This window comes from Dermacentor andersoni, chromosome 2 (assembly GCF_023375885.2).
Source record: "Dermacentor andersoni chromosome 2, qqDerAnde1_hic_scaffold, whole genome shotgun sequence".
NCBI lineage: Eukaryota > Metazoa > Arthropoda > Arachnida > Ixodida > Ixodidae > Dermacentor > Dermacentor andersoni.
Window position 1 is genome coordinate 22628420 of NC_092815.1, and position 27815 is coordinate 22656234.

Here is a 27815-nt window from a genome sequence, read left to right on the forward strand (position 1 = left end):
AGCGTCACTCGTGTTACTTTGCCACGTTGAACTCCATCGATCAAATCAACATATGCTAACTTTATGCTCTGCGTGCGCACTCAAGCGCGCGACCATTGAAGATCAAGAAGACACGACGCCGAACGGCGCTAGTCTCGTGCCAACTTCGCTCTTTTGTCGTCGACAGTAACTGCGCTGCTACGCGTAACAAGACGCGCCAAGGCGCCCTCCAACGCCTGTTACGAGCGCGCAATGAAGCAAACCGATTTGTTAATGAAAAAAAAAAAATTTTTTTTTTCTCTTCGCCATCTTCCTTCGAATGGCAGAGCCACTGGTTCGGCGCGGCGATTGGAGGCCACTCAACGGTCGCCGACAATGCGCGCTCCGCCGCGTTAAACCGACGCAGCCGCGACCGGGAGGGCGCCGAGCTCGTCCCCTCCGCACTGATCCCCACCTACAACGGCAAACATGTGCCTGCACCGCCCTTCGCGGTCTCGTGCGTAGCACGTGTTCCTCGCTGCAGCGGTACATTTTACGTTCCTTTTTTTGTTTTCTCTAGTTTTAACAAAAACGGGTGCGCTATGTTCAAAAAAGAAAAAAAGAAAAGAGAGAGAAGAAGACGCGGCGGCAGCCAGTTTTCCTTTCGCTCGATCCCTCTCGCCGCTTTCTTGTGCGTTCCCGCTACTCAGAAGTGGCCCGCACGGTGGGGGAAAATGATAGTGCGGCGGGGAGGGTGACGGAAAGTAGAAAAAGCGAGATGGAGATAAACGCAGAAAAAGTAAACACAAGCAATGGTAACGGTTACAAAGGCAGCGGGAGTCCCCCGTGCGATCAACGCAGCGAGAGAGCAGTGGAGAAGAAAATTCTGGAAAGCGCACCCTCTCGCCTCCTCCATGCTTCCGATCCTTCCTCCAGCGGGCTCGCTCATGCTTTGAAATGCAGGCATGCGCTACTGCCATAAGCCCCTAATTGGTGCCTTCTTTAATCGGCCTATTCTCGAAAAAACATTCGTTTTTGCTGGCGAGCGACTGGAGAAGAAGCGAGATGCGCGTACAAATGGCGACCGAAGTGCGGCATGTTATGAAGAACAGTGCCATTGGCGCCTGTAGGAGGGGTTGCCAACACAGCGTAATGACGAACGATGCAGGTACTTCGGATTGACAAAGAACTAGTCGTTCTGATGTGCCATTCCAACCACCCTTTTTCACAATTAGCAAGCTCAATGTTATACAGCGCGAATGCGAGATTCGTATGGCCAGGTCCTGCTAGCTTCGTAATATGATTATTTACGACGGACATAAGTGGACCGCACTGTCGTCAACGTACATGAGCATGAAGGCCTGCGACCGTGAGGCGCTGTCAGAAAAAAAAAAAAGAAAAAAAAAGAAACGATAGTTAGAATTTAAGGTCGAACGTTCAGTTTAGGAATGCATTCAACGTCTGCAAGTGGAAAACAGCGCAAACTTGTTAACACGTTAAGATAGGTTCTGAAACTACCGCACGCAGAAAAAGTTCAAGGCTTTTCCAAGCTTTGCAGGTCGTGTCTCAGGAGAATAACAAATGTTGCCTAGCAGCTGGTTTGAGGAGAAACGATTGCTTCCGCAAAGACAACACAAAGAAGGCTTAGAGACGAGAACACAGGGAGAAGGAACGCAGCTGGTCGTGACACGGGTCTTCATCGCTGGCCATCGGCGGCGTTGTCACGCACGTGTCGGGGTCGTCCACGACTGTCGAAGGGCAAAGGTGCTGCAGTCGTACCGGGAGGACATGTTGACGAATGTGCTGGTTCGTCCTGCCGGGCAAGCCGCGTCACCACCTACACACTCGCCACACCATCCAAATCGGGGGTTGGTGCGCCGGAAGTTGGGGGGTGCGAAAGCTAGGTGAGCTTGTGAAACGGAAGCAGGCGAAAGGCACGCCAATCGCAACTTGCTCCCGTTCATCACGGCCCATCAGGGCAGCCAGTGCACAAGCGGTTCTCGCGAATACAACCTCACGCGGGACGCCAAGCAGATGCTCGTCCGAACAAAAGCGACAGCAATGTAGGCGCTCCGTTATAATTGTCCTAACGTTTCTCTACTTCCGATGAAGAGGACAGGCAACGGAAACGGAGCCAAAAAAAAAGAAGGTGGCTTGCCCCACTCCCCGCACGAGACATGCACGCGCCAGCGGACCGGCTATATTCGCCGATGTCGATTTTCTGCTTCTGAGGAAAAAAACGGGGTTCAGAAGGAAACGGTGGCACGCACAACAACTCTCTTTCTGAGAAAGCAAAAGAACACAAAGGCGAGAGAGAGCGAGAAACAGAGCGCGCACAAGAAGCGATGCATACCGGCACCAGACAGGACGGGCGCCACTGTTTTCTACTTAGCCAACCCATCTGTCTGTCTACGTGGCGGCTTCTTCCTCCTTCCACGAGAAGAGGCCAGCAGTGCTAGACGTGCCGCCTTGGCGAAGACAAAGAGAGGGAGAAGAGAGAGGAAAACAAAACAAAACAAATCGTACAAAGCAGGCCGCGGCGGGGTCAGAAATTGCAGCCCTCGCCGAGTGCTGCCCGGCGACTCGCATCGCGTTCTGCGCTCCTGAGGCCGGTGGCACCACGGAGCTTCTCTAATCCGCCCGACGCAACCTCTAATTACGGCGCGCGATCGACTTTCTTTGCCCAATCGGGCAAGCAACGTGCCCAGCTCACGGAATCCTCCATATGGACGCGAGAGCAAGCAAGATGACGGCTCTGCAGCCATGATATCCCGAAGCACGCAACCTTGGATTTGCAGAAGACGCGCATGTGTAGGCGCTGGCAACTTGTCTTTCGGGCTCTCCTCGGAAAAGTTCATTTCTCCGAGCCTCAATCACGCTCCTTCTCGCTCGTTGTCCTTTCACCGTCGGACCGACTGTCTGCATTTTTTCTCCATTAGCGAGCACACAAGTTCACAGTCAGCTTTGTTAGTTTAATTGAGGAAATGACCATGTGTGGGCACGTCCCGGTATGAACTTAAACCAACCGGCTTACCTTCTTTCTACCTAGAATTTGGAAATTACCGACAGGTTTGCAGAGCTTTCAGTGTTTATTCGTACTACAAGCTCGCTTCCTCGGATGTGTGTCATATTCGGGAGCATCTGCAAACTACAAACTGGTCATCTTCCTTATGTTGGTGCTTCATGCCGAAGTACGTTGCAGGAACCCCCCCCCCCCCCCGCCCCCCAACTCCTCCTTTCGTCGACTTTTCCATGCTCTGCCAAGGCGAAAAAAAATAAGTACAATAAAAGTCATTACCCAGATGCGCAAGTTCGCCAGTGCTCTCCCTCCAGAACTGCCAGACGGCACTGAGGTCACAGTGCCTTTGTTTCAGCGTGCCGCCAAGTATACTGAAGCCGGTTGCGATGGCAGCAGCCGCGTCGAGTTACGTTCTCTTTATGCGAGACATAAACCTTCTTTAAAGAAAAAAACCTTTTGATTTTCCTGGCTCTGGCCAAGCAGCCACCTCCTTTGGCTGGTCGTTTTCTGCTTATTTAACCCGCAATGAACGCGAGGGATGAAACGGCAATAGAGGCGCCCTGGTGGAGAAGGCCGCGATCTATGAATGCGCCGTCGGCACCATCACACGCGGTGGGCGCGAGACAAAGGCGTGGACGGTGAGGGAAGTGCTCGACGACGGCCTTCTTAATGCGGCCCTCGCCCATCTCTGGTCGCCGATTTTTACAGCCGCTCTTCGCGGCACGTTTGCAAAGCAACGCGTATTCCTTCATTTCGAAGGAAGCGACGAGGGGGGGGGGGGGGGGGGGGGGTGTTCTTTCTGGCTTCTCGGTGCCGTCGGTCGACGTATGGGCTCGATTTACGACTGCATATCGTCGGCGGCGGAGAACTATCGGAGGACGACGCCACGGCAAACTCTGCCGCACGAAGCACACGCTTGCAGCGCCCACTCTTCTCTCAAAGAGCGTCGTCGCGCCCACTACACCCCTCCTTTTCTTTGTGTTCTATCTGTGTATGTGTTTCTTTTTCTTCTCTCTTTCAATACATGCGCGGCATGTAGGCTGAAAACGCGCGATTCATAAAAGCGGACTTTTACAACCCCCCCCCCCCCCCCCGCAAAAAAAAACAACCTCGCTTTTCTTTTTTAATCCCCCCCCCCCCCCTTTTTTTTTATCCCTCGGCGGCCACGAGCTGCAGCGCGCTTTCTTTTTCTCTTGTCACCTTCTTCCTTGGCGTTTCCCCTCTCTCGCCGAGACTGCTCTACCATCCTCACATGCGAGATAGGGTTGCTAGCTTAGTATACAAACGAAGCATACTCCACGGTCCGTGAGCTTCGCCGCGGGCATCAACTCGGCACTCGGGTGTGAGCTAAGTTTCGAGAAGCCGCCGCGCAGCTAGAGCCCCGAGGCTTCTCCAAGGAGGCCGAGCATCAGGCACGCGGCAATGTTTCAACTTTGCTGCCTCATGTGAGTCACGAGCGCATCTGGTTGTCAGCCTGTGCGAGGAAACGGCGGTTGGTAGGTTCAAGCATGACTCGCCCCGCATACTTCGCCGTGTAGCCGCAACTGGAACAAGGCGCCGATACTCGTCCCACCGTCGTCGTGATCGCTTCAAAACGGGGACACTTACGAGAGTCTCATTTCTGTTTTTTTGTTTCGAAATAAGCTGCGTATGCTTCACTGGAGGGAACAAATTAAAGAGAATTGGTGCTTTGACTCCACACGGCGATTGTCACTAATTCGTCCTGCAGGGTTTGTCAGCTTTCAAGAACGACGTGCGGAGAACGGAACACAACGTTTAACGGCAACGAGTGAAAACCTAAAATATGAAGTCGTAACGATTACAGGAATTCCTCTGTTGTTCTGCTAAACCCATTCCCCAGCCTGGAGAGCAGGTGCGAGGCACTTCACTCAGGCAGACCACCCCACCTTACTGCCATGAATGCCCCCCCCCCCCCCCACCACCACCCCACTAAAAACAAAGCCATGCATTTTTTTTGTGGCTTTAACATTACCCTTATCTAAACCTAATTGCTCACACTGCAGCGTTATAAAACGAGAATGATTGCAATTAATTGAATTGTAAACAAAAGCGAATGAAAGAAAGATGTAGATCCTACGCAATGTGGGAATCGATGCCTGCGAAGCACTTTGCAAGTAGGTGGTGATCCAGAATTGTTGGGGGTTCCGCAAAGCGTTACCTAGTGGAACAACGTGTTTGTGTAGTCTAAAACTGGCACAGCGCAACATAGAAATGAAGAAACACGCCGAGTCAGCCAGGTGAAAGAACTAGAGTGCTAGTTCTTTCCTCTTTCAATTTCATTTCACCAGCGCTCTGTTCTTTCATCTGGCCAGCTCGGCTTGTTTCTTTCTATGTTGCGCTGTACTAGTTTTAGAATGCAATGCCAACTCGCCCAATCCTCAATATTTGTGTAAGGCGAGCAGTTGTGTTTGTGTGTCACCACAGTAGCGAGATGACGACGACAACGACGACGGCATTATTGCTGCACCGGACGTTCGGCGCGAGTTGACAACATGCCAGTTGTTGGCTTCTGCGTGGGTACAGCACGGGAGTAAGCGAAAGAAACAGACTGTGACGTCACCTACGACTAAGTTTTATACACTTCTAACTACCTTTGTCTATGGCATTTGGATTACTTGACACTGAGACTGCATTTGTACTCCAACGAAGAAACTTCAAAGCCTTTTCCACGAGAACCGATCATGAAGGCAGGACATTGTCGCACAGCTTCTATACGTAGCGTTAGCGACTACAAGAAAAAAAGACTGCGTTGTGCGGGCCGATCCCGAAGGCAATGCCGTCTAATAACACAGCGTCTCAAATCGCTAGCCACCCTGAGGGAGGAACGCAAGAAATTGGCACGTGACGCATGCGTCAAACTTCCCAAAAAGCTAGTCGGCTCTGGCACGAAAGTATACATGTTGGTTGGCGTACTTGCAGGCAGAGGTTTGATCGCAGCATCGATCACGCATTTAATTTTATTGAAGAGGCCCGAAACGAGGCGAGACAGTAACGTACCCAAGCCAGTGTGCCTGGAATGAGGTAAGGAATTAAATGCCTGACATTACAAAGATTACAGAAAGATCACTTTCGCTAAATGGGAAAAAAAATTAAAGAAAGAAAGGACGCTACATAAATAAAGCGAGCGCACAAGATATACGGTGTCGCTGACGACACACGGTGCATAGTTTTCAAAAGGAAACAACTTGATCCCTTCGCTAACATCGTAGCAAATATTCAGAGCGCAGAAGGCACTCGGTAACTCACGTGCGCATTGTTCCCCGGGTTCGAAAGACACACACACGCGCGCCGCAGCCGATAAGATCGCAGTTGTGCCACTTATTTAGCCATTACGCACCGCGCAGAGCGGGAAGGTGCGAAAAAATAATGCCGAATTTACTGCACCACACGTGTCTGCAGATCGCAAACGGCGCAAGCGATTGAACCCTCGAAAACAATGCGGGAACGACGGTCAACACGACAATCTGCATGTGCCTCTCGACGAACGTCAGAAAGTTCTCCTTCCGAGAGTGGACAGCGAGTCTCCCTGCCATGCAAAAGAGGAGAATAAATGAAGCACGGAATATTAGCAGCTCTGTCAACAGCTATGGAAATAAATGTGTTAATGACGCTTGCGCGAAAGACTCGAGATAAGTCGAATAAGCAAGCAGCGCCACATTATCAGACAGCCGTACCGATGTCACCGGACACAAAACTGAAGGAAGGAAGACCTCGCGCGGAAGGAGATTCAGTGGTACCGGCGGCCACACGCGATTCCTGAATCAACGCAGGGCTTCGTATCTTCAGCGCAGAACATAAACGTTGGGGTGACTGACACTGGAGAGAGAGAAGAAAGGCTCGAGCGGGAAGAAGCGTCTCGCGGTGGCCAGGGCAAGGAAAAAGAAAAATCTAAAGAGAGGCTACGAGCCAATCAACAAAACGTCGCGAGAAGATAACACTCATCGATGGCAAGATCGAGACAAGCCGTGAAGTGAGAAACGCGATGTCGCGAAGCGCCTGGGAACATGTTTAAAGTACTTAGATAAGCTTTTATTTAAAAGCCAAGGAGGACTGACAACCTTTGCAACGCAGCCGCTCGTAATGTCCTTAATTAAACTTTCTCACAACAGGCCTTCATTACAAACAAAGCAAACATATCGACAACGCTGCTTTGCCCCTCGTCTCGTTTCTTTTCACTGTGTTTCACGATCAATGGCGTGAGTTCAGATTTGGCAGCTGAAACGCGGCGATGCGTGGCAACTGCGACCGAACAACGCGCTGAGAAGGGCCGGGGTTGTCGCTACTCAGCGAAAAGCAACGTGTGCCGAGACTCTAGGTATCGCACCCGGCTTTTTTTTATGCTATCCACCTACGTCAGTAATAATAGCCGCGCACAAACAATAGTTCGGATGCAAGGAAGCCGGCGACGGAGTACGGTGGTGCGGCACGTCCGTAGTATGCTGGCGCACTGCATTTATACGACTCGAGAACAGACACACAAGCGCTCGCGTGCGTGCGTGTGTGTGTGCGCGCGCGCTCTCTCTCTGGAATCTAATGCTCTTTTTTCTCCATACGCAAAACAGCACTTCGGCGGGCATATATACACGCCGGCAAAGTGCTATGCCTTCCGATAAATAGGTTCTTTCTCACACACACACCTCGCACAGAGGGAGATTTCAGCGACCGAGTAAACCGAGAGAAAGTGAGCAAGGACAGTTTCCTGCCCATTTACTGGCTCATTGCGACTCGGACGGCGCGAGAGCGGCGTCGCACTGTTAGAAAAGCAGAGAACGTACGCTGCAGCAAAGTGGAGCGACGGCAAAGGCTGCGCGTCGTCTGCGCTGCTCACTTTTTCAGCCGACCTGTCACTTTCTCGCAGACACGTGGCGTAGCGCAATCGGCGACCCTCTCCCTCCTCTCCGCGCCCGATAGCAGACTTCGAGGAGGGAGGAATTATTTTTCCACTGCGCTCCTTATCTCGACCGCGTCATTATACGGCGCGATAACGGCGACGCTGAGGTCGCGTCAGCATCCTGCAACGACGGCCACATGTTGCGGAGATAGCCCAGCAACGAACCCGCAGCGATAGGGACGGCGGCCAGCCCAACGTCGCGCGGGCGGGAACAAGGGATACGCAACGAGCTCATGCGCGGAACACTGAGTCTCCCAAGCCACTTCATTCACGGAACGCGTATCGCTCTGTGCCGTAGTCGGTCGCTTAAGCTTTCCGAGCGTTGCTTTGTATTCGACGGATGCTGCCCCGATGCGACGCGGCGCGCTGTCGCCGGAACTTGCGCGTGTTGCCGTTTACGGAATGCCGATGTGTCCGAGCCACCACTGTAGCTACAGCACCGACACCTTGCGACATCGCGTTCGATTCGGTAGAGATGTATCATGTCATTCTTTCTTCAACAGCGCAAAGGACAAGGACGAGACGAGTGCACAAGCACAGGACTCGTCTCGTCCTTTGCGCTGTTGAAAAAAGAATGTCACACCAACTTGCCCAAGCTTCAACAATGTATTGTGTGGCGCGAGCCTTCCTATCAAAGAGTCAATACAGGGCGATCATTTCTAAATTTTATGGAATTTTTCGAAATCACCAGTGGGAGACAGCATAGTTCTTATTGTTGAGCTGGATTATTCGAACAGGCGGACGTTAGTTGCACAAGAAATCGAAACACATATCACTAAATTAAAGAAAAGAGAATCACTAATGAACTTAATTAATTTACGGTACATATTGCAATTGACGAATTGTAGCCGGTGAGTTTGCAAAACGCATCCATTTTAAATACATTTTCAGAATGACACCAGTTTCACGATATTTCCCACAGTGTGGGACGAAATACATGGGCGTTCCAGTTACTTTTGTGCTTCAATGCATCAGAGAGCGTTTTTGTAAAAAATAAGTAGGAAAACCGTGCATTTTTACGAAATGGAGAGTTTAATGGCGCGTATCTCCAAACTGGTGTCATTCTGGAAATTCATTCCAGGCGGATACGCCTGACAAGCTCACCGGCTACAATTCGTAAATTGCAATAGGGACCGTAAATTAATTAATTAGAAACTCAATTAGTGATCTTGTTAATTCGTTGAACATGGGTTTCGATTTTTCGTGCAAGCAATGTCCACCTCTCTGAACTGCTACTGGCTCAAGGATTAGAGTTATGTTATCTACAACACGTAATTTTTAAAAATTCCAACAAACTTAACTATGATCACCCCGTATACTTATACATTACAGTGATGTTACTGGCGGAGTCAGCATGCAGTAACATAACAGATATTGCTAATAAATGTATAACTAGTACAATGGATTATTAATAATAATAATACGGTGCGTAATTAATAATACTACTATTAACAATAACATAATGTTCTGGCACCCGAAGGTACCCCAATGCGACTGTTAATTTCAGCCTGACATGCAAGAACATCCAGCTTAAAATTCTTGTGGCGGCATCGATGCCCTATGTTTAATAATATCTTATCCTCGCAGGCAGTAGCAGTGATGAAGCAAAAAGCGCTGTTTGAAGCCTTCTCTTGGAAGGTTATTCGGGTGCTTAGCTGGCCGGCTATGGGCTAGCTAAGAGCAAGCTATGGGGCATTGCTGCCACTCCTGTACGGGCGCGCGACAGTTTCTTGAGCTGTCATACTTTATCCTGTGGTATGCCTCGTGCTCACCCCCCTTGTGGGGTGGCTAACAAGAGGCAGCGTTGGCTTATCTTCGCCTCAACTTTCTTTCTTTCCTTCTCCACCATGCCACCAGATATATCCAACCCAATCGAACTGCCGCACTCAAAAAAGACAGCATGCTGAAGTGCGGAGGGCGGGAGAGGCAAACAGCCATAGTCGGCCATTATAATCCTCCGTCAGGTTAGGCTGGCATGTATGGGGACACGGATTCGAGCAGTGCCCACTGCGGGGTCGCCTCTCACATCGCGCTACCTAGAAACATAGTGCGCCCCATCGCGAGCTTGCGCTCGCCAGGAGTAACAGCTTACCCCATTGGACTTTGCCAGCTCACTGATCCAGACGGCGGCCAGGTTGGAGATGGACAACTGCGTCAGAGGGGGAGCGGCCCGGAGGGCCAGTCGTACTCAGAAAACGCCGGGCAAGGGAGACCACGTGGCTCGCACACAATCAATAATCGCAATACACGCTTGTCAGCTTTACAAGGTTCCGTCAATCAGTGGTCATGTACCTTACAATCAACGTCACGGGCCCGCTCAGGTGCTTCTCCTGGGGAGGACAACGCGACAAGCTATGTAGGGGCTTAAAGCGTTCCAACTTTACCGCCGCTGGCAGCGTGTTCAATGTGCAAAAGCTACTCGTCACAGCTGCGACAGACAAAGTGCGCAGGAGCTCGGCTAAGCAGTTCTCGCAGAAGAACCAGCAAGTACCCGCGCCAAGCCACAGTACAGAAAAAAGTGTGGCGTGTGTTAGGCTGCACATCACTTTCCCAGGTTTCCCGGATAACTTTTCATGGTAATCTTCGCGTCCCAAGACTAAGCTTACATGCATCGTAAGCACACCATGTAAAATTTATCTATAGCTGTATGCATTTGAATATAGCTCCCCGTTACGCACTACCATCATAAAAACCGGAATAAAGCGAGCAGGGCCAAATTAACACGTTGTACTTTTTATTTTCTGAGACATTCGCCACTAGTGGCTTTAATGAGAGAGAGAGAGAAAATGATAAACGAAAGGCAGGGAGGCTAACCAGGACAGAGCCCGGCTTGCTACCCTACACTGGAGGAGGGGAAAAGGGGAGGGAAAGATTAATAGAAGAAGAGAAAGTGCACTGTAGATTTCGCCGACCCGTATTAACAGTTTTCTGCTCTATATCAATGACAGTCACTCAGTTCAGATCACAGACAGTCGCTCAATCCGGTAGTTTTCAATAATCGCAACAGCGCTTTTGTGGCCTTTCGTAGCAGCGATAAGTGAGGCCATGGTCCCAAGATCTTGGTCAAGGTGAACGGCTTTCTATCTGATTTAGAGCTGTGCATACGTCATGTCTTGTGTTTAGAAAAAGTTTATTTCGACAAGAGACGATACGAACACTGAGTCACAATCACGGCACGATTGTACCAGGACGATAACATATAAAAAACGAAACACAGCACGTTTTCAAAGTAATGCCCGACTCCTCATGCACCAACATATGAACATACATACATACCCTTTCATTTTCAAAAGATGGGCAGTAACACAGTAGGGGTTCTATAGTCTCCTCGACACCGCAGGCATTGCACTCGGCGCCATCAGCCATTCCAATCAAACACGTATATGCATTGATGAATGCGACAATGAGTTTTAGCGAGTGTCATTGTGAAGCGTCCATCTCACTGCTCCGTTCGCGATGGAGGCCCAAGGTTGAAACAAGGTTGAAAGCAGCATTGTGCTGCCATATAGAAAAGTACTTGCACGTTTCTCTTATTGTGGCCTCGGGTTTCCCAGGTAGATGACAAAAAGAAGCAGTTTATTGAATGGAAAAGGCCGAGAGGTCGGCACCCAGGTGGATGACAAATTTTCCTTTCTACCTTCCACATGGTGGATTTCATTATTTACTCATGTTGTGAAAACCATAGAATAAGATGAGTTAACGTGTGCAATGAACAATGTTGTCTATGCTGTTCGCCTTACCTCTGAGACGTATAATGGCCAATGTCTATCCCGAAGCGTATTAAGGGCGTTCAACAAAGCCACAGGATCTAGCAATATTTTTGTTGTATGCGCTCTTAAGGCTCGCGCGACAAGGGATATCAAAACATTGTTCGCGAGCGCCTGCGCTTGCTCATTTTTTTCGTCTGCACGCCTTCTTATGCTCAAGAAGCGGCAACCGGATTTTGGGAAGCTAAAGTCCCCATTGTATATTATAGAGAAAGGCGCCTGAACTACAACGATGACGACCGGTGGCTCGCCGTAGAAGAAACACGACGAAAGCGTTTCGTACCGCCACAGGCACAAGGTATCCCGAGGGCGCGGAGCGCGCAGAGAGCTCCGGAGAGAGTTCTCTCTCTCTCTCTCTCTCTCGTTCACCGATAGGGGTTCCGGCGTGCCGCTGCATATAGGAAGCAAGCCTCAGAGATAGTGCGACGGAACGCTCTTCGATAGATAGGCGAGGCGGCAGCAGGCCTCGAGTGTGGAAAGGAAAGGAGGAGTGTTTGCTCACTCGGCAGACGACGACACAGACTTTGGGATGCAAACAGGTCTTTGACCCTGAATGCTGGCAGCGGCACAGCAGTCGCTGCGCTCGTGATTTTATACGCGCACGTCACCAGCGGAGATGTCAGCTGAGCGCGGAACGCGACGCGCGATCCGACGGCCCTCCGGATGTCACCGTCGCTCGCGCCTCGTCGCGCGCACGTAAAGCGGCACTACCAGCGGTCAGCGCGGTAGCCCTGCTCGAACGCCGTTCATCGTGCATTCGCCGGAGCCCATATATGCGATTTCAAACCAGCGATCAACAACCAGATCGATCGATCGATCGATCGATTGATTGATTGACTGATTGATAATGCTCGAAATTATGACAGAGGGTCTATGTATGCCATAGTGAAGGACTCTGGAGCACTTTGAGCGCCTGCGGTTCTTTGCCGTGCACACAAATCACGGTGCACAAGTGGTCTTTCTCAATATTGCGACTTCAAGATCAGCAGCAGAACAACAAACGAGCTTGAGCAAGGGCAGCGAATTTCGTCATTGCATAGCGGAAACAGCACACATCACGAGAGAGGCACGAGAGAAAAAAAAACGGAAAAAAGAAAAAGTAGGCTCTTCCGTATGGCTGCCTTGTGTACTGAATTCCTATATTCATTACGGCAGAACCGTCCTCCAACGTTATTCAACGTACCAGATATCCTTGAATTTCAGGTAAAGCAAATTTGCTTTGCACGACGGAACGAATCGGCGATTTGGTCCATCGTGAAGGAGCAGAGCACATAATGAGATGGTCGAGTAAGACCGGCTGAGGCGACGGGGTGTTGCGAACTCCGCTGAAAAAATGCACTATGCGAGTGCAAGATCTGTGCAATGTTAAGGCACTGACTTCAGGCGCTGCGCCTCACTTTGCCAGCGACTTATAAAACTGTAATCTTCCGCCAAAAGCAAGTGAAGCGTAACAAGAAAAAAAATAAAATAAAGGTCACCAAAGTGAGAGAGGAAATGAAAAGCTGGAAATCGAAGTTATGAAACCGAGCTGCAAACCCCATCGAATTGGTGGCGATGAGCCCGCAAGAAATCCTGAGCAGGTGGAAGGCGCGCTGTGCAGAAAATGTAATCGAACTTTGAACCTGGTATGAGGGCTGTTGTCAATTCGGGGGTCCGTGCGGCCACGAAGGTTCCATGGATGGTGCCGTGCCAGCTGTCGAGAGAAAGAAGGGTGCCGAGCGACGTTCAAGTGAATGTACATGAACGAGTTTTGCAAAAACGGCTCCCTGACTGTCTGAGCACAGTACATGCATGTCCGAGCCTCCTCTCAGAGCCGTCCAGATCCACTTTTTATCCCGTTTATTTCCCCCTTTCATCCGTCAAGGGAATTCGCTGTTCTTCTCGGCCAATCACAAACGCCGAACCGCTCACAATATCCCGCCCATGACGTCGCGCCTTTCCGTCGGACACTGGCCGCCAACGTTGCACAATCACTCCCGCGTACGAGGCAATCACGTCGCAAACGGTGAAGTTCATGACAACCCTGTTCCCACGAGAGTTCTCAACAATGGCCCTTCCATCGATTAGTGGCCTCTTCGTGACCAATCTCAGGATCGGGAGACAGGCCTTGGCGGTAGTCGGAAGGCGGCGTTGCCGTCTTGAAGTGCGCTGTCATTGTTTACGGGTCACCGTCGGCGCCAGGTTCACTCGTAGCCCTGGTGGGCACTCGTCTTGCCTGTAAGCTCTGGGCGGTCGAAAAGCCGATTATACGAAAATTAAATGCTTGTTCGTTGGTCTCAAGTGGTCCTGATTTAGTCGCCAGCACTCTGGCTTTGAGAAAACAACGGAGCGTGAAGAGCACTGCACGTCTGCCGGTGTAGCATCCTTTGTTCCGAGGGAACGTCAGGCACAACAGGGCTGACCGAACTGAGGCACCTGAAAGTCAGCTGCACTGCCGCTCGATATACGCACAAGATTGCAGCCGTGAAAGCAACCCACGCCTCGTGCAAGTGGCCTCTAAATGTCCATGTTTTTTTTCCCCTTACTTTTCTTCTTTCTTGTCTGCTTTGGCTGTACTGTACTGTTTAGAACTTTTCGCTTCTTATTTCGCGTGAAAGTCGTGGAATCGGATCAACCGAGGCCAGTAATTGCTCAGCCAGACAAATTATGAAAAACGAGAACAAACTAAGAGGCGTTGACTGCATCCAATTAGCATATCAGCCTCTCTGGGATAGCACTTCGGAGTTGCGCGCCAATCGGCTGGAGCGGCTGAATTCACTACGTTGAGCGACTACTGTGCATACATCTCCTGGTGTTTAAGTGACTTTTTCCCAGCAGAGGGTCAGTTTGAGAACACTCAGCGTTTTCTTTCATTCCTTTCTTTTCGCCTATTGATACCCTATCCCCTGCATAGGGTAGCAAGCCGGACGTTGTCTATCTCTATTCGCAGCATAAATGTCGTGACGTTGACGAACGAGCGTCACTACATGTTACTTTACTCGAAAGGATAAGGCAAAATGGGTGCGATCAGGAAACCTACAGGCAACCTCGGGTGACGCATAACTGGGCCAACTCGAGATCTCCCGGAGGGGCTTGCGTTCAGCTGCAGACTTATTTATCTTTCGGCCTTCAGGACCACTCAGGGGTTACAAAAAGGAGCAAACAAATCCGTAGCGTAAAATCGGCGAGCTGTTGAGACAGTTCATTAGAAAGTGCAGACTTGAACATTGTGGTAGCTTTAATGAATAAGGTCCATTATCAGAAGGAAGAAGAGACATTAGCAGAGTCGACAGTCTGTTTACGACGGCGGCCTAGTGCATCTCACGCGAAGCGAACGCCCTTGACAGCGCTAGAGACCAACTAGCTCAATTCAAGATACTGCTCGATCTTGCGCAACTCTTGCCGGACGACCGGGTGCGTACGCCGTATGCGGCGGTACCCTAGTTGTGGATAACTACGACAAGAAAGACAGCAGTAATGTGACATACTCACATGCTTTCCATAGTGCTCCTCGAACGCGTACTTGCTGGGTTCCGGCGGCGTACCGGAGACGGCCGCGGTGTGGGGCGTCAGTGTTGGCGGAAGGTGCATCATGTGCGGGGCGCCAGTGGCCAGGCTGAACAGCGGCGGCGCCTGGGACAGCGGCAGCGCAGAGATGGCAGCCGCCGGAAGCAGAGCCGTGGCTCCGCTCGCCGCCGCCCGGGCGGCCAGCGCACTGAGCGGGCCGGAGTCCGGCACCCGCAGAGGACCCGGCGAAGAAGAGACCACGGCATTTGGAGCCGGGATGCGTGGCTCAGAGGACAGGCCGCCCGCGTGCGCCATCGTCGACCCATTGCTTGCGGCCGGGGGCGTATTGCTCGAGTGGTCACTGTTGCAGTTGTTGGCCAGCGGGACGGGACTCCTGCGAGTGGGCAGCACCGCGGAGGGAGACGAATGATGCAACGTTTAACGCGCGTGCATGCAAGAAGCAAGCGAAGCTTCGCTGTTAGTAGCAGGTGCCAGACAGCAACGCATAAGTGCGTAATGCACGTACGGCACTTGGGGTGTCGGTACTCTTAGTTTGTTTCCAACAAAAGTTGTACCTGCCGCATTGCGCTTACCTTCAACGCCGAACACCGATGCTGACACAGCGATGCACAATTAGCGCGCAAAATGACGCTAATCGTCTAATAATCTATAAGCTAACTTGACAGAGCTTCTGTCGATTCTGCGTAAGCACATATATTAATGTCAGCGGCAAAGGCATCCCCATCAGAATACTATGTATGCTCCCATGTCAAATTGGTAGTGTGAGAGTCGTCTATTGCTCTTTATTTGGGGCAATGATAATGAGGGGGGGGGGGCACTAAGTACATCTTGTGGAGATCGGCGCATGCAATATGCGGCGAAAGGTCATGCAGAACCTGTATTTGTAGTGAACTCAAGTGCTACTGTACGTCCCCGCGCTGACTTGGCGCTTGCATCAGTGCCAACGCGTACAGTACATACATGCATGCACGATTTCAGCTGCGAATCAGCACGTTTCACTCAGCAGCACCCAGCATTCAGCGTGTTTTCAGGAGACAGGGAATCTCGTATACTTTAGGCTACATGTGAGCGCCGCCACTATACAAGCGCACAGTTCCTTCCTGCGCATGCTCAGTAAGAGCCGCTCCCTGCAACTGGATTCCTGGACTTTAAGCCGCATGCTGTGTGAACTGCGTGGTACGTCGTCGTTGTTTGATTTCCCCAAAGCCATAACACGGTATGTGGGCAGTGGTCACAAGTTCGCGAGGTCCAAAATTGCTCTGAACATGAAGACAGAGGAAAATTAGTGGAGGAGAAACAGGTCAACATAGAAACAGTCAGAGGTAAAGCGGATGAATTCAGGCTACTGCTCGCAAACATATCAGGCAATGGGATAGGAGGATAAAGATAACATATTAAATGAATATATTAGGCAAGATTATATTAAACTAAAGCTGGACTGAAATTATGCCAGAAGCCGCAATAGAAGTTGCAGGTAAGGCACCAATACAGCAAATAGGTGAGAGACAGAAAAGAGGTGAAGGGCAGAGAGATTAACCAGATTAATTGTCCGTTTGGATACTCTGCACTCGCTTGTTTGTTGTTTTGAATAAGCAAGAGAGAGAGAGAGAAAGGCAAAAGAAAACATAGAGTTTTACCAGAGGATATCTCCGGTCGGCTGCGCTGTACAGGGGAAGGGGGAAGCAAGGGAAATCTACGCCAAGTATCAAAGCACCTAACGAGGAAACAACGGAGAATGAAAGTGTTTCCAGAGATATGTTCTAGAATAGAACTCTAGATATCCCATAGAATTTGCCAAACCTACCCCACCTACCTACCCCTACGTCCTCTCCCCCACGGTGCCATGTGCGCGGTAAAAGACAGCGTGCTTCCTCCCTGCCTCCCTCCCTTGCACGGCGCGAGATCAAGCCACCATCCTCGGCTCACCCTCGCACGCTTTCAATCGCACGTACAACATAAAGCGCGCCGCCACGGTATTCTCACACTCGGACTTCATACAAAACATTACGCCGACGGCGAAAATGCACCTGGGGTGTCCATACATTTGCTAGCGCAATAAAAGAAAACTGCTACACGACTAAACTGCCAAAACAAAATGGCGGATTACAAGCAAAAATCACAGGTTTTCCCATATCATGAAAAGCCAACAAATACTGACACCAAGGACAACATAGGGGAAATTACTTGTGCTTAATAAATGGAATGAAGAAACGATAAATTAATGAAAATTAAAGTGGATGAAAAAACAATTTGCCGCAGGTGGGAACCGAACCCACTACCCATGCGAAGGTTGTGGGTTCGGTTCCCACCTGCGGCAAGTTGAGCTCTACAACACTAGGCGGCTGCACCACTCCGGTCGCTCACGTTTACGCCGCCGACCATCCGGTAATCCGCCCAAACCGCCCCGGTTTGTCGGAATAGCGGACACGCTAAAAGTCTCTATTGTGTTCACAATTACGCCGCTGTCGAAAACTTACACCCCAGCTAAGAAGAATATAGTAATTGGCTCTGTGTTCGGGTGGTTGAGCTTTGCACCACCAATCTGGCGCCACCAATCTGGCCACTCACGTTTACGCCCCCGACCATACGGTAATCCGCCCAAACCACCCCGGTTTGCCGGAATAGCGGACACGGTAAAAGTCTCTATTGATAGACGGCTAGATTTTCTTCATCAATAGTGCCTAAGTTCTTTCCGTTCCAAGGAGATTACGAACTTAACCGAATCGATGTGTAGCTCAAACGGGGCACCCTAAGCGACAGAGAAATTGGCCTATGTCGTCTTGGGTGCCTCGTTTGAGCTCGCTACAACACGTATACATCGCGTAGTGCGTCAGTTTAAATCACCCTAAGAATACTCGGGCTGATTTCTATTCGCAGTCGCTTATGGTAGCAAGTACACTCAACCTTAGGCTCTCACTGCATAGCATGCCCAATATGCCGAGTCACTTTTATATTGCCACACTTGCGTTCCGATGGTTAACCTCGTCTCAAAACCCGGTACTGCGAACCGACCGCCGTGGTGAAAACATGGCTAAGGGTATCTTTGTCTCTTCTGTTAACTGTCACCTTTGTGATGTCCCAGAGACAATTGAACATTGTTTTATTAGCTGCACTGACGCCATCCTATTTGGGATACCCTCCAACGGACTTCAAAAAAAGAGATTGAGATTAACGCTCATACTGTGCGATATCTGCTGCCGACCTCTGAAATAGTGCACCTTTCGATATGTTTTTTTTTCGCATGGGAATGCACAGTTTGTGGAAAACGCGAATGATGGACCGAAATGCCGAAACGGTGGTACCTACAATGGTACATTTTATCCAAATGACACTACACCTAAAACATGTTTACGATGGACTCGATATAAAATCGGAGTGGTACTCTGTTTTGGTGAGGTGCTATCCTTACCACCCTTCTAAAGTGAAACCAACGTTTCTACCCACAGTACGTACGCTGCCTTTTTTTCTGTGTGGGACTTTCATTGTGCCCTCCGTCCTCTAACTACGCAGAACTGTTGAATGTGGGGTTGAATGCTACTGCAATAAACACCATGAACAAAAAAAAAAAAAAGACCGCCGTGGTGAAGTGATAGAGTACCTGACTTGTGAGCGAGAGGTTTTCAGTTCGAATCCCACTTTCGGGCACGGTTTTTTTTTTTTTCAGCTCAGTATTTTTTTATTAGGGTATAAATGCCTAGTTTCTATAATACCCCCTTTTCGGAGCATTGGAAAGAATTACTCTTATTCCCTTGGGGAACATCGGAAAAGGGCAACTGTTGGTCCTCCATGGAGTAAGCGCATGGGGAGTTAGTCCCCCAAAGGACTAACCCCCTACCCCTTTTAGTCCTCCTTTCTTTTTCTTAGGAGTGTACACTGACCCATCATCCTGTCTGCTGCGGACGCTGCCGTTGTTTCCACCGTTGTTACTGCCGCCGCTGACGCCACTGTTGTTGTGCGGATGGTAGCGAGCGAGCACGTCAGACTGCGCGTCGTCGTTGCTCAACTCGCCGTCGAGCGGCGTCCGGCGCTCCTCGTCGTCGTCGCCGGAGCCGCCGTACTCCGACTCGTTGAGCTCCTCCTCCTCGGGGTTCGACTGCAGCACGAAAACAAGCAACGCCGAGGTTAACGCGAGCTCGTCATACACAAATTAGACGTGGGCAACATCATCCCCGTTAAACGACTAGTCTCAGTTCGACGCGAGCTGTGTTGCAAACCTTGAACATAAAACTATTGTTGCGTTTACGTAAACCCGACGAGTACGGGTCGAGTCAATTGAAAGATTCACATTAGGGGATGTCAGAGGTGTTTCATTTACGTTCCTTAATCAAAAGCTCTCTAGCGTGTCGCGGGTTGAAATCGATAGCTGTTCGGGCAGAGAGAGTGAGAGTTGAGTCAGGCTGGGCAAGCCCAATTGCACGGGGTTAAGTGCAACGGTGGTAATGACGTCACCTTCTCCGAAATTCGCGAATCGGGAAGTTTGCGCCTGTGCCACAGGTCACGAACGATGTGTTCGAAGGACAACTGCGAGTATGTTCACTCAGGCTCAACTCGCACACATGCCGCGCGTAGCCGCAACTGCAGTTCGCGGCTGAATCGCCGATACCACTGCAGGGGCCCATTCGCGCTAGCTCTGTCGTCCAACGCGAGTGAACGGGCGAACGTTAACTCGGATGTGCGCAACCGGAAGGTCGGCGTCAGGGAACGCCCCACTGATCGACCAATGGGAGGCCAAGGAAACAGGCTAGGCACTGCCTTCGTGCGCCAAAGGCAATAAATCAGGACGCGCTGAAAGCGCCTCCGATGTAACGCGCCGCGTCTGCTGTAAACAGCCACGCATGATTTACTCGGCGTATAGCAGCAGCGCACGAGGCGACGCCCTTGTGCGCGACGCTCCGCAGGCTCCCTTCGTTGGAAGGTTTCGTGTTTTCACGCCAAGCCGGCTTCGTCTCACCAAAGCAGGATCTCCTGCGCCGTACGGACAATTATGCCCGCGCGACATCCTCCGCCGTACTGTCAAGCGAGGTTCAACGTTTCTTCTAAACACTTCAAACAGCGCTCTCTTTTGACGAGGTGACCAGTAGGTCGAAAAATGTGTGCCTCCGTATTTTCCAGGAAGAGAAAAATGACTGATTAAGAGGCAAAAGTGGCGAGTAAGGGCGTGTCTTCCGCCACTAAATAATTGAGCCAATCTCTTTAATGACTTGACGGAAAAGTTCATACACATGGTCTAACCTCTTAGCAGTACAAAATCCCAAGGATCAATGTTGCTTCGTTTTCGAATGTAATGCAACTATTTTAACAAAAATTAGGCAGCTTCTGTCACTTGTGGCCCCAGTGTGCTGCGTTAAAGGGAGCTGGTTACGTAAATCTGCAGAGGTGTAGATGTCTGTGCGTACCTTGCCTTACAGTGGCCTATAGTTGCTATTTAAGGAACGTAATGGACCGGCCTCTATGCCTTACTTTCTCTTTTCGTTAAGCGACCCTTCAAAACACAAAACAGAAATTGCAGAGATTGAAACTAAGTGAGCTTTCTATACAGCTCTGCCTAATTCTTTCACATCGTTGGCTGGGCCAAAGATACCCACAAATAAACTTTTTTTTTTTTTTTACGAACTACGAAGGTAAAGACAAATGACATCCTTGGCGCTGTTCGAAGAACGTCGTCTGGCAGCTCGTCTAAATTGCTTTCGCCGCTAAATACAACTCCCGTGTATACACGTTCATATCTCATTTGTGCCGGAAAGCGGCTTCAGGCTAATAACGAACAATGTAAGACAGGTAAAAGCATGTGCATTGGTTGATGTTGTATTACTCCTTTCCACCTGGTCGCGATGCTGCGTAAAGGCGGCGCTCAAGCGATAGCCTTCGAGTTCTTCCAAAAAAAAAAATAAGTATCTGCCGTCTCTGGTGGTTTCAAACAAGCAGAGAGAGGGGGGGGGGGGGAATAAAGAAGGAAAAGCAATCGCACAGTGACCCTAGTAAACATCGTCTGCAGCGAAAGCGAGCTGCACCGTATATTGAATGCACGCTCACAAGACAACCATATTTGTGAAGCATTCCCAGCTCCTCCTCGTTATTTCTGTGCGGCGATACAAATAGTCGAGCGATATACTCGGAACAGCACATGTGCTAAGGACCGCGAGCGGTAGCTGCGCGGTATACGCTATGAGGCAGACGCGTGGGTGGAGGCAACACGAGGCTCTGCGTCGCGACTAGCTGCTGCCTTCGCAGCATTGACAGCACTGTTTACAATTAACCGACCGGAACACGAATGTCTGCGTTCTTCCCCTTGGCTTCCGTCGGAGATGTATAGCCAAACATGCGCACGTATAGCTTGCACGGCCAAGTCCCTGCGTGGAGACTTATAGCGCCGCTGCAGGCTAGCGCAGGCTGCGCCCATGCGAGAATTCAAGAGGCCGGTCAAACGCAGCAGGGGGGCGAGAGAACACGCCGAATCGAACGTGCACGACGGCCGGGACCTTAATCACGCGAGACCCGCTGCAATTAAAAGGCGCACGGCCGCCGGCCCGCACTGCAAGCACGAGCGACTGAGGAGCTGCGAGTACAATTTCACTTACGCGCACGCTCGTGAATTTGCCAGGGCAAACATCCGAAGTGCATCCTTCAGGAGCAGAGGAAGGGTCCCGTAGCCTGTGGACAGGCGCAGGGGTGTACCACCGCTGCGTACGAACAGCGAATGAAAACGCGTGCGATCGCACACATCTGCTATCGCATTATTCTCGCACAGATACGCCCCTCTTCTTGTAAGATTCTGCGGACGCGAATGAGAACTTGAAGCAGAAAGGATCGGAGGCGCCGGTGCGTCAACGTGGCATATATATATATATATATATATATATATATATATATATATATATATATGTGTGTGTGTGTGTGTGTGTGTGTGTGTGTGTGTGTGTGTACACGCAGACTCAAGTCTAGTTGGCATCCAAGTAAAGCGAAGCATTCTTGGCGTGAGTGGCGCATGAACCATGTCTGTCTGTGCGTGTAAATGAGGTGATTTTCGAGGTGTAAATATTTGTATTAAAGGTGAAATGTTATCCAAAGAAACGATTTTATTTGCAGTGAATTATAGACAGGCTGCATATTATGTACACATATATACACCTAGTACTTCATATAGATGTTATTCGTTTAAATCTTCAGTGGTGGTCTAGTGAAGCGTTGCACTCGTGGTGTTAATGGCGCGTCGGTTTCTTCTAGCGCAACTGCGGACCGAAGCGCGCCAAGCGTCTTAACGCGCTGACTTGCCCGCGAAAAAGCGTGTTCTGTATCGCTCGTCGAAGCATGCGTCCACGGCGTTCATCGCTAGAGGCCAGATGCGTAAGGAAAAGTGCCTCGGCAAGAAAACTTCGCTTTGAATTTCGTATTTGGGTCGTTCTGGCGCAACAACAGTTATCGAAACTTGCTAGATATTGTTCAGTCCTTTACCGATAAGCAATTAACTACACGGGCCCGCGGTACCTCAATGGCGCTGCTGCTGCTGCACCGCGGGGTTCCGCGTTTTACTCTGGACCTCGGCGACGGCCGCGTTCTGACGGGAGCGCGGAATGCAATTACGCTCCTGAGCGGTGGTCTGGGAGGGAGCGAAAGAAAGGCGCAGGTGATTCGGCATTAATCCGGAGCAGCTGACATTAAGGGGTACCTCACAGCGCGAGCATTTCTCCAGAACGCTGAGCACCGCACTTTAATCTTCCAATTAGAGAAATTTTTTAGAGCAGCGTCGTCACCGGTCTGTCGTTTTTGGATTTTTTTATTGGCTTGCAAGTACTCTTCTCGCGATAAGAGTGACCATCTTGCTATTGGAGGGGCGTATTTTACTAATACTGCATCGATTATTGTGAATTTAGCATCTCTAACTTTTTCACTGCCACTCTCACTCATATGCAAATGCATTGTAGACTAAGTGCGCCAGAACGCTAAGGACGACGGACCATTCGCTTGAAAGGAAATAAGAAAGATGCTATGAAATGAGTGTGTTGCCAGTACTCACGGTCGTCGCACTCTGGCTTAATCGAGAGGCGTGCAAATAGCAACCGCCTTATTTCTCGTCGCCTATATTCACACACAAATATGTCCACATGGTTCCATCCAAGTACAACATATCGACGCAAAATAGCCGATATCAGAACAAATAGCGGATATGGCGCGCCTGGATGGATCGACCTCGCGATAAGTGGTCGAAAGTAGAAGCGTATGGCGGGCTTTGGCCAGCCCTGTCAGAATGACCAGGCATCGAGATAAAGAGACAAGCCAAACAGCGTCAGCGGAGAATCGGCTGATTTCTCGAAACTCTGTTCTAGATCAGCAACCGATTCGCGATACCCCAGCGCGCAAACACTTGTCGGTATCAGCAGCAAACCGGCGTCAGTCATCAATGCGCAGAGCCGTGTTTCAGCGCCCACGGAAATGGCCTCGGCGAGGGCACATTTGAAGGGAGCCTTCCTAAGATCACGCCCAGAGAGAAAAATTGCTTAAAAATATCAGGCAATATATTTTTGTCCTGCCTTCGTAGCTGTAGAAAGAACGTAAGAGAACGTGGCGCTCTGGCGCCATTACTTGCGAGCGTGCTCATGATTAATTAGGTGTTAAAAAAGAACGTAACGATGCAACAGGCTGCATCTCCGAAGATGCACGCACAAGTGAAGCGACACAATGAAGGAACTTCCATTGTGGACAACCTTCAAGCCGTCGTTTACATGAACCCTCATGGCACAGGTTCCCCACGCCACGAGATTCATCCGTCTCTTGCGCGACACCAGGACGGACCGAAATAAACGCAGCGCCAACTACTGGCGCGCCGAAGAGCGCTAACTTCGCAGCGTGCGCCTCGCGCGAGCTCGACACTCCACTGGCGCCATCAATAACTTCGGGAAGCACCGGACGCGGCTACCGGGGCTCGAGAGATACACCGGTCTTGAGGAGCCGGAGGCCGTCTTCCAGAGGGAGTGCCAGCGCCCAGGCGCGATGGGACAGGAAGCGAGCGGCCACGGCGCTCGAGCGCAAATCGCGAGAACAACATGCTAACCGAACACGCCTGCATCGGGACAGAAAGCTGAAACGCTCACTGTGTAAAGTATTTTATATCACGCCTTAGCACCGTCATGAACAGCGAGGATGCTTAAAAAGGTGCTGACGTATTTTCGACCTTTAAAACGAAGTTGTTAAGGGCTGGTTCCCCCAGGATCGTGACCGTGTCTGGACACAAAACTCCCCAACGTGGGCCGATCCCGAAGAAAGCGCAATACCGGGCCGACCAGAGACGGAGGTGAAGCAGGCGTTGAGCACTCTCCATACGTGGGCCGATCCCAAAGATAGTGCAATGCCGGGCCGACTCGCGTCGGAGCTGAAGCAGGCGTTTAACATTCTCCATACGTGGGCCGATCCCGAAGTTAGTAAAATGCCGGGGCGACCCGCGGCGAAGGCGAAGCTGGCGTTGAGCACTCTCCATACATGGGCCGATCCCGAATATAGTGCAATGTCGGGCCGACCCGCGGCGGAGGTTAAGCAGGCGTTATAGGGACACTAAAGGCAAATATTAAGTCAAGCTAGCGAAACTCGCACAAACTGCACGTAGTAGACAATTCCACTTCCATGTGATGTCGCGGGATGCGCGAACGGTCTACGCCACTTGACCAAAAAGCAGCTGCAGCGGCGAATCCACCGCTCTGGATGGATGGATAGATGTTGAGCGTCCCCTTTGGAACGGGGAGGTGGGTTGTGCCACCAAGCTCTCGCTATTATACTGCCTAATATCCTACCTAGGTAAAAAAAAGAAAGAAAAAGGAAACGCACAATGCATTCCATTGACAAATTTTCTGACCCCCTATTGTGAACTTTGTTTTTGTACGTCTCCATTTTTTGCCGTTTCCCTACTTTCACCAATCTTCCAATCGCCTCTTACTAATCTCTATTACGGACATGTTTACTTTCTCCCTATTCTCCCTGAATTCAAGGGCTTCAAGGAGTCCATTGGTGCCTAAATCGACCACTGGGCAGATATCTTCACATTCTAATAAAACATGCTATATCGTTTCCCTAGCTTTACGACAGCAAGCACATGCTTCTTCCTTCTTATATCTCCCTTTATAGGTGCGTGTCCTACGGCATCCTGATCTCGCTTCGAAAAGTAATAAGCTTCCATTTGAGCTATCATAAGTTGTTTCTTACCTGATTTCGCTTTTTTCCTCTTAAGTAGTTACTCATGGCAGGTGTCTTTTCCATTGCCGCCGCCCATGAGATTATTTCAGCCTCTCTGAATTTCCGCTTCACGTTCTTTGTTGCTGTGTTGCTCACCCTACAGGCCGTACGCTTTCTGGTAAGCTTCCTAGTTCTTTTCCTCCACTGTGGATCAATGTTTTTCCTGTACAAATATCTCAACACTCTCCCAGCCCATTTACTTTCTTCCATATTCCTCAGTCGTTCTTCATAATCAATTTTACTGTGAGCTTCCCCCACTACAAAACTAGTCCAGCCCATATCACCCTGCACAGCTTCATTTGTAGTCTTCCCGTGAGCGCCCAATGCGAGGCGTCCGTCCCACTGACCTTCGGTTGCCATCGAGTCCTGATTGTATCCCTGATTTCAAGCAAACAACCGCATTTCCAAAAGTGAGTCCTGGAACCATTACACCTTTCCACACACCCCGGAGTTGGCTGTGTTGTCTCGGTACCGCCGCCTCTCGGGCGCCGTTTTACCCACCGACGGCAGCGAAGGGTGGTGGTGGCGTATGCAACGCCACCCCTCCCCCGGTCGGGTGGCGGGAGATTTGAATTGCCATAAAGGTATTCGGAACCTTCAGATGCAATTTTCTCGTAAACTGAGTTTTTTCTTGGCACGAAACAAACGTTGCGAAGTTTCTGGAATGGTATTGAAACAGTCAACGTCGACTTAGCATCAGTCTTTAGTGTCTCTTCAAACACTCCCCATGCGTGGGCCGATCCCGAAGATAATGCAATACCCGGCCGACCCGCGGCGGAGGTGCAGTTCGCCTTTGAGGGGCCCACATACACAGCTTCGCTAGTCATCCTTCTTCACAGAGTGGAAGGGCACTGAGTTTCTTTAGTTAAATAATATAGCTAGACCTCAAGATCCCATATATATATAAAAGATATTCTAGAACTGACGCGGCACGGAAGCTCTGCCTACTTGCTCGGCAGTGCACCGCGTCGCAATGGAATGAGCGACATTTAAGAAATACGCGACTGTACTCACTTGATTCAACATTAAGTCTTCGAGCGCCATCACAGCTTCGCCGTAGAGACGCCACGCTTTTATATCGACTTTGGTTGGGCGTTGCATTTACTAAAGCCTATGCCTTCCGCATAGGGATGACCGACACCCCAACCTGTGACCACTGCGGCCATGAATCAATTGGCCATATTTTGTGCACCTGCCCGCAGTACAGTCCACAGAGGGCATGCCTTAGCCACGAACTTGACCAACTGGACGACCAACCGCTATCCGAAAAAAGAATTCTGCAACATCGAAAGGACCTACCGTCACAGAAGAAGGCCGTGCAAGCGCTTTTGCGCTCCTTGCGATCTACCGGCCTGTGTGAACGACTTTAACTGGAACGCCTTTTGTGTGTGTGTCTCCATGTGTGCGCGTTCGTTTTTTTTTTTTTTTTGCGTTTTCCTCTCTGTCATCTTTCTAACCCCTATCCCCCATCCCCAGTGTAGGGTAGCAAACCGGAGACTCATATCTGGTTAACCTCCCTGCCTTTCCTCTTCATTCTCTCTCTCTCTCTCTGCCAAGCCTAAGAGAGCCCTGAATAATTGACTAGAAAGGCTTTTTCTACAGTTAGTTTCAGTTTCGATTTCCATGAGGCGCAAGTGTCTTGACGTTATGATTGAAAAAGCGGTCACGTGGGAGCAGAAATCATAACGTTTGGGCACTTCGGCTTGTTCAGTCGTCTGCCACTCGCTGAGCTTTAGAGAAATGAAATCACCACGGACGTGACTAATAATATCTAATATTAGTACAAGAAACCATTCGCATTATTATAAATCCGCGTTAACACTGCCTCTCTGCCACGGGAAGAAATTTGTCATACTGTCGTAGAATATCTTGAAAACAAGCTCAGACATGCAAAGGCATACATACACTTGGCGGAATGGCCAGCGGATATAAAATCACGACGCGGGTTAACGCACAGTCAACCGCTCGATAACGCGCCACACGGCATTATGGAAAGGTTGTTGCGCCCAAGCGTCGTCAATATGCGGTCAACTGAAGCGACAAGCAAAATAAATATGCCTGAAGACTTCGTAGGTTTTTCGTTCGACCGCCCAACGATTTAGTATCACGAGAGGACATTTACAGCACTGCCATTATAAGCACATGCAAGAAATTGATACGCTGGGGTACACGTTTTATAATGATGGACAAGTTGTCACAGAGAAGAGATCTTGTAGTACGCCAGAAGTGCACTGAAAAAAGTTCAACTTCGCTATTAAACGTATAACGGAGTGGCCACGTACACCTACTGCAAATACGACAAAGAAATAAAAGAGAAGCGCTGAAGGGGAGAGTGAGCAAGAGATGGGTGGAATGAATCCATTAATGTGTGCCGCACGAGCGCCGGCAATGCGAGGACGCTTCCACAGACGAAGACACCCAAGGGAATCGA

The 27815-nt window shown here is 50.2% G+C and overlaps 1 protein-coding gene across 2 annotated transcripts in view; it reads right to left on the minus strand.

The window, feature by feature from the left end:
* Positions 1-27815, minus strand: part of LOC126542823 (protein dead ringer homolog) — a 255944-nt gene that overhangs the window by 156624 nt on the left and 71505 nt on the right. For both annotated transcript variants that reach the window (XM_055077419.2, XM_055077418.2), the window contains exons 2-4: positions 19042-19256; positions 15128-15536; positions 9982-10038 (exon numbers count right to left, since the gene is read on the minus strand). In XM_055077419.2, coding sequence (XP_054933394.1) covers positions 9982-10038; positions 15128-15536; positions 19042-19256 — 681 coding nt within the window. The remainder of the gene's footprint in view (positions 1-9981; positions 10039-15127; positions 15537-19041; positions 19257-27815) is intronic.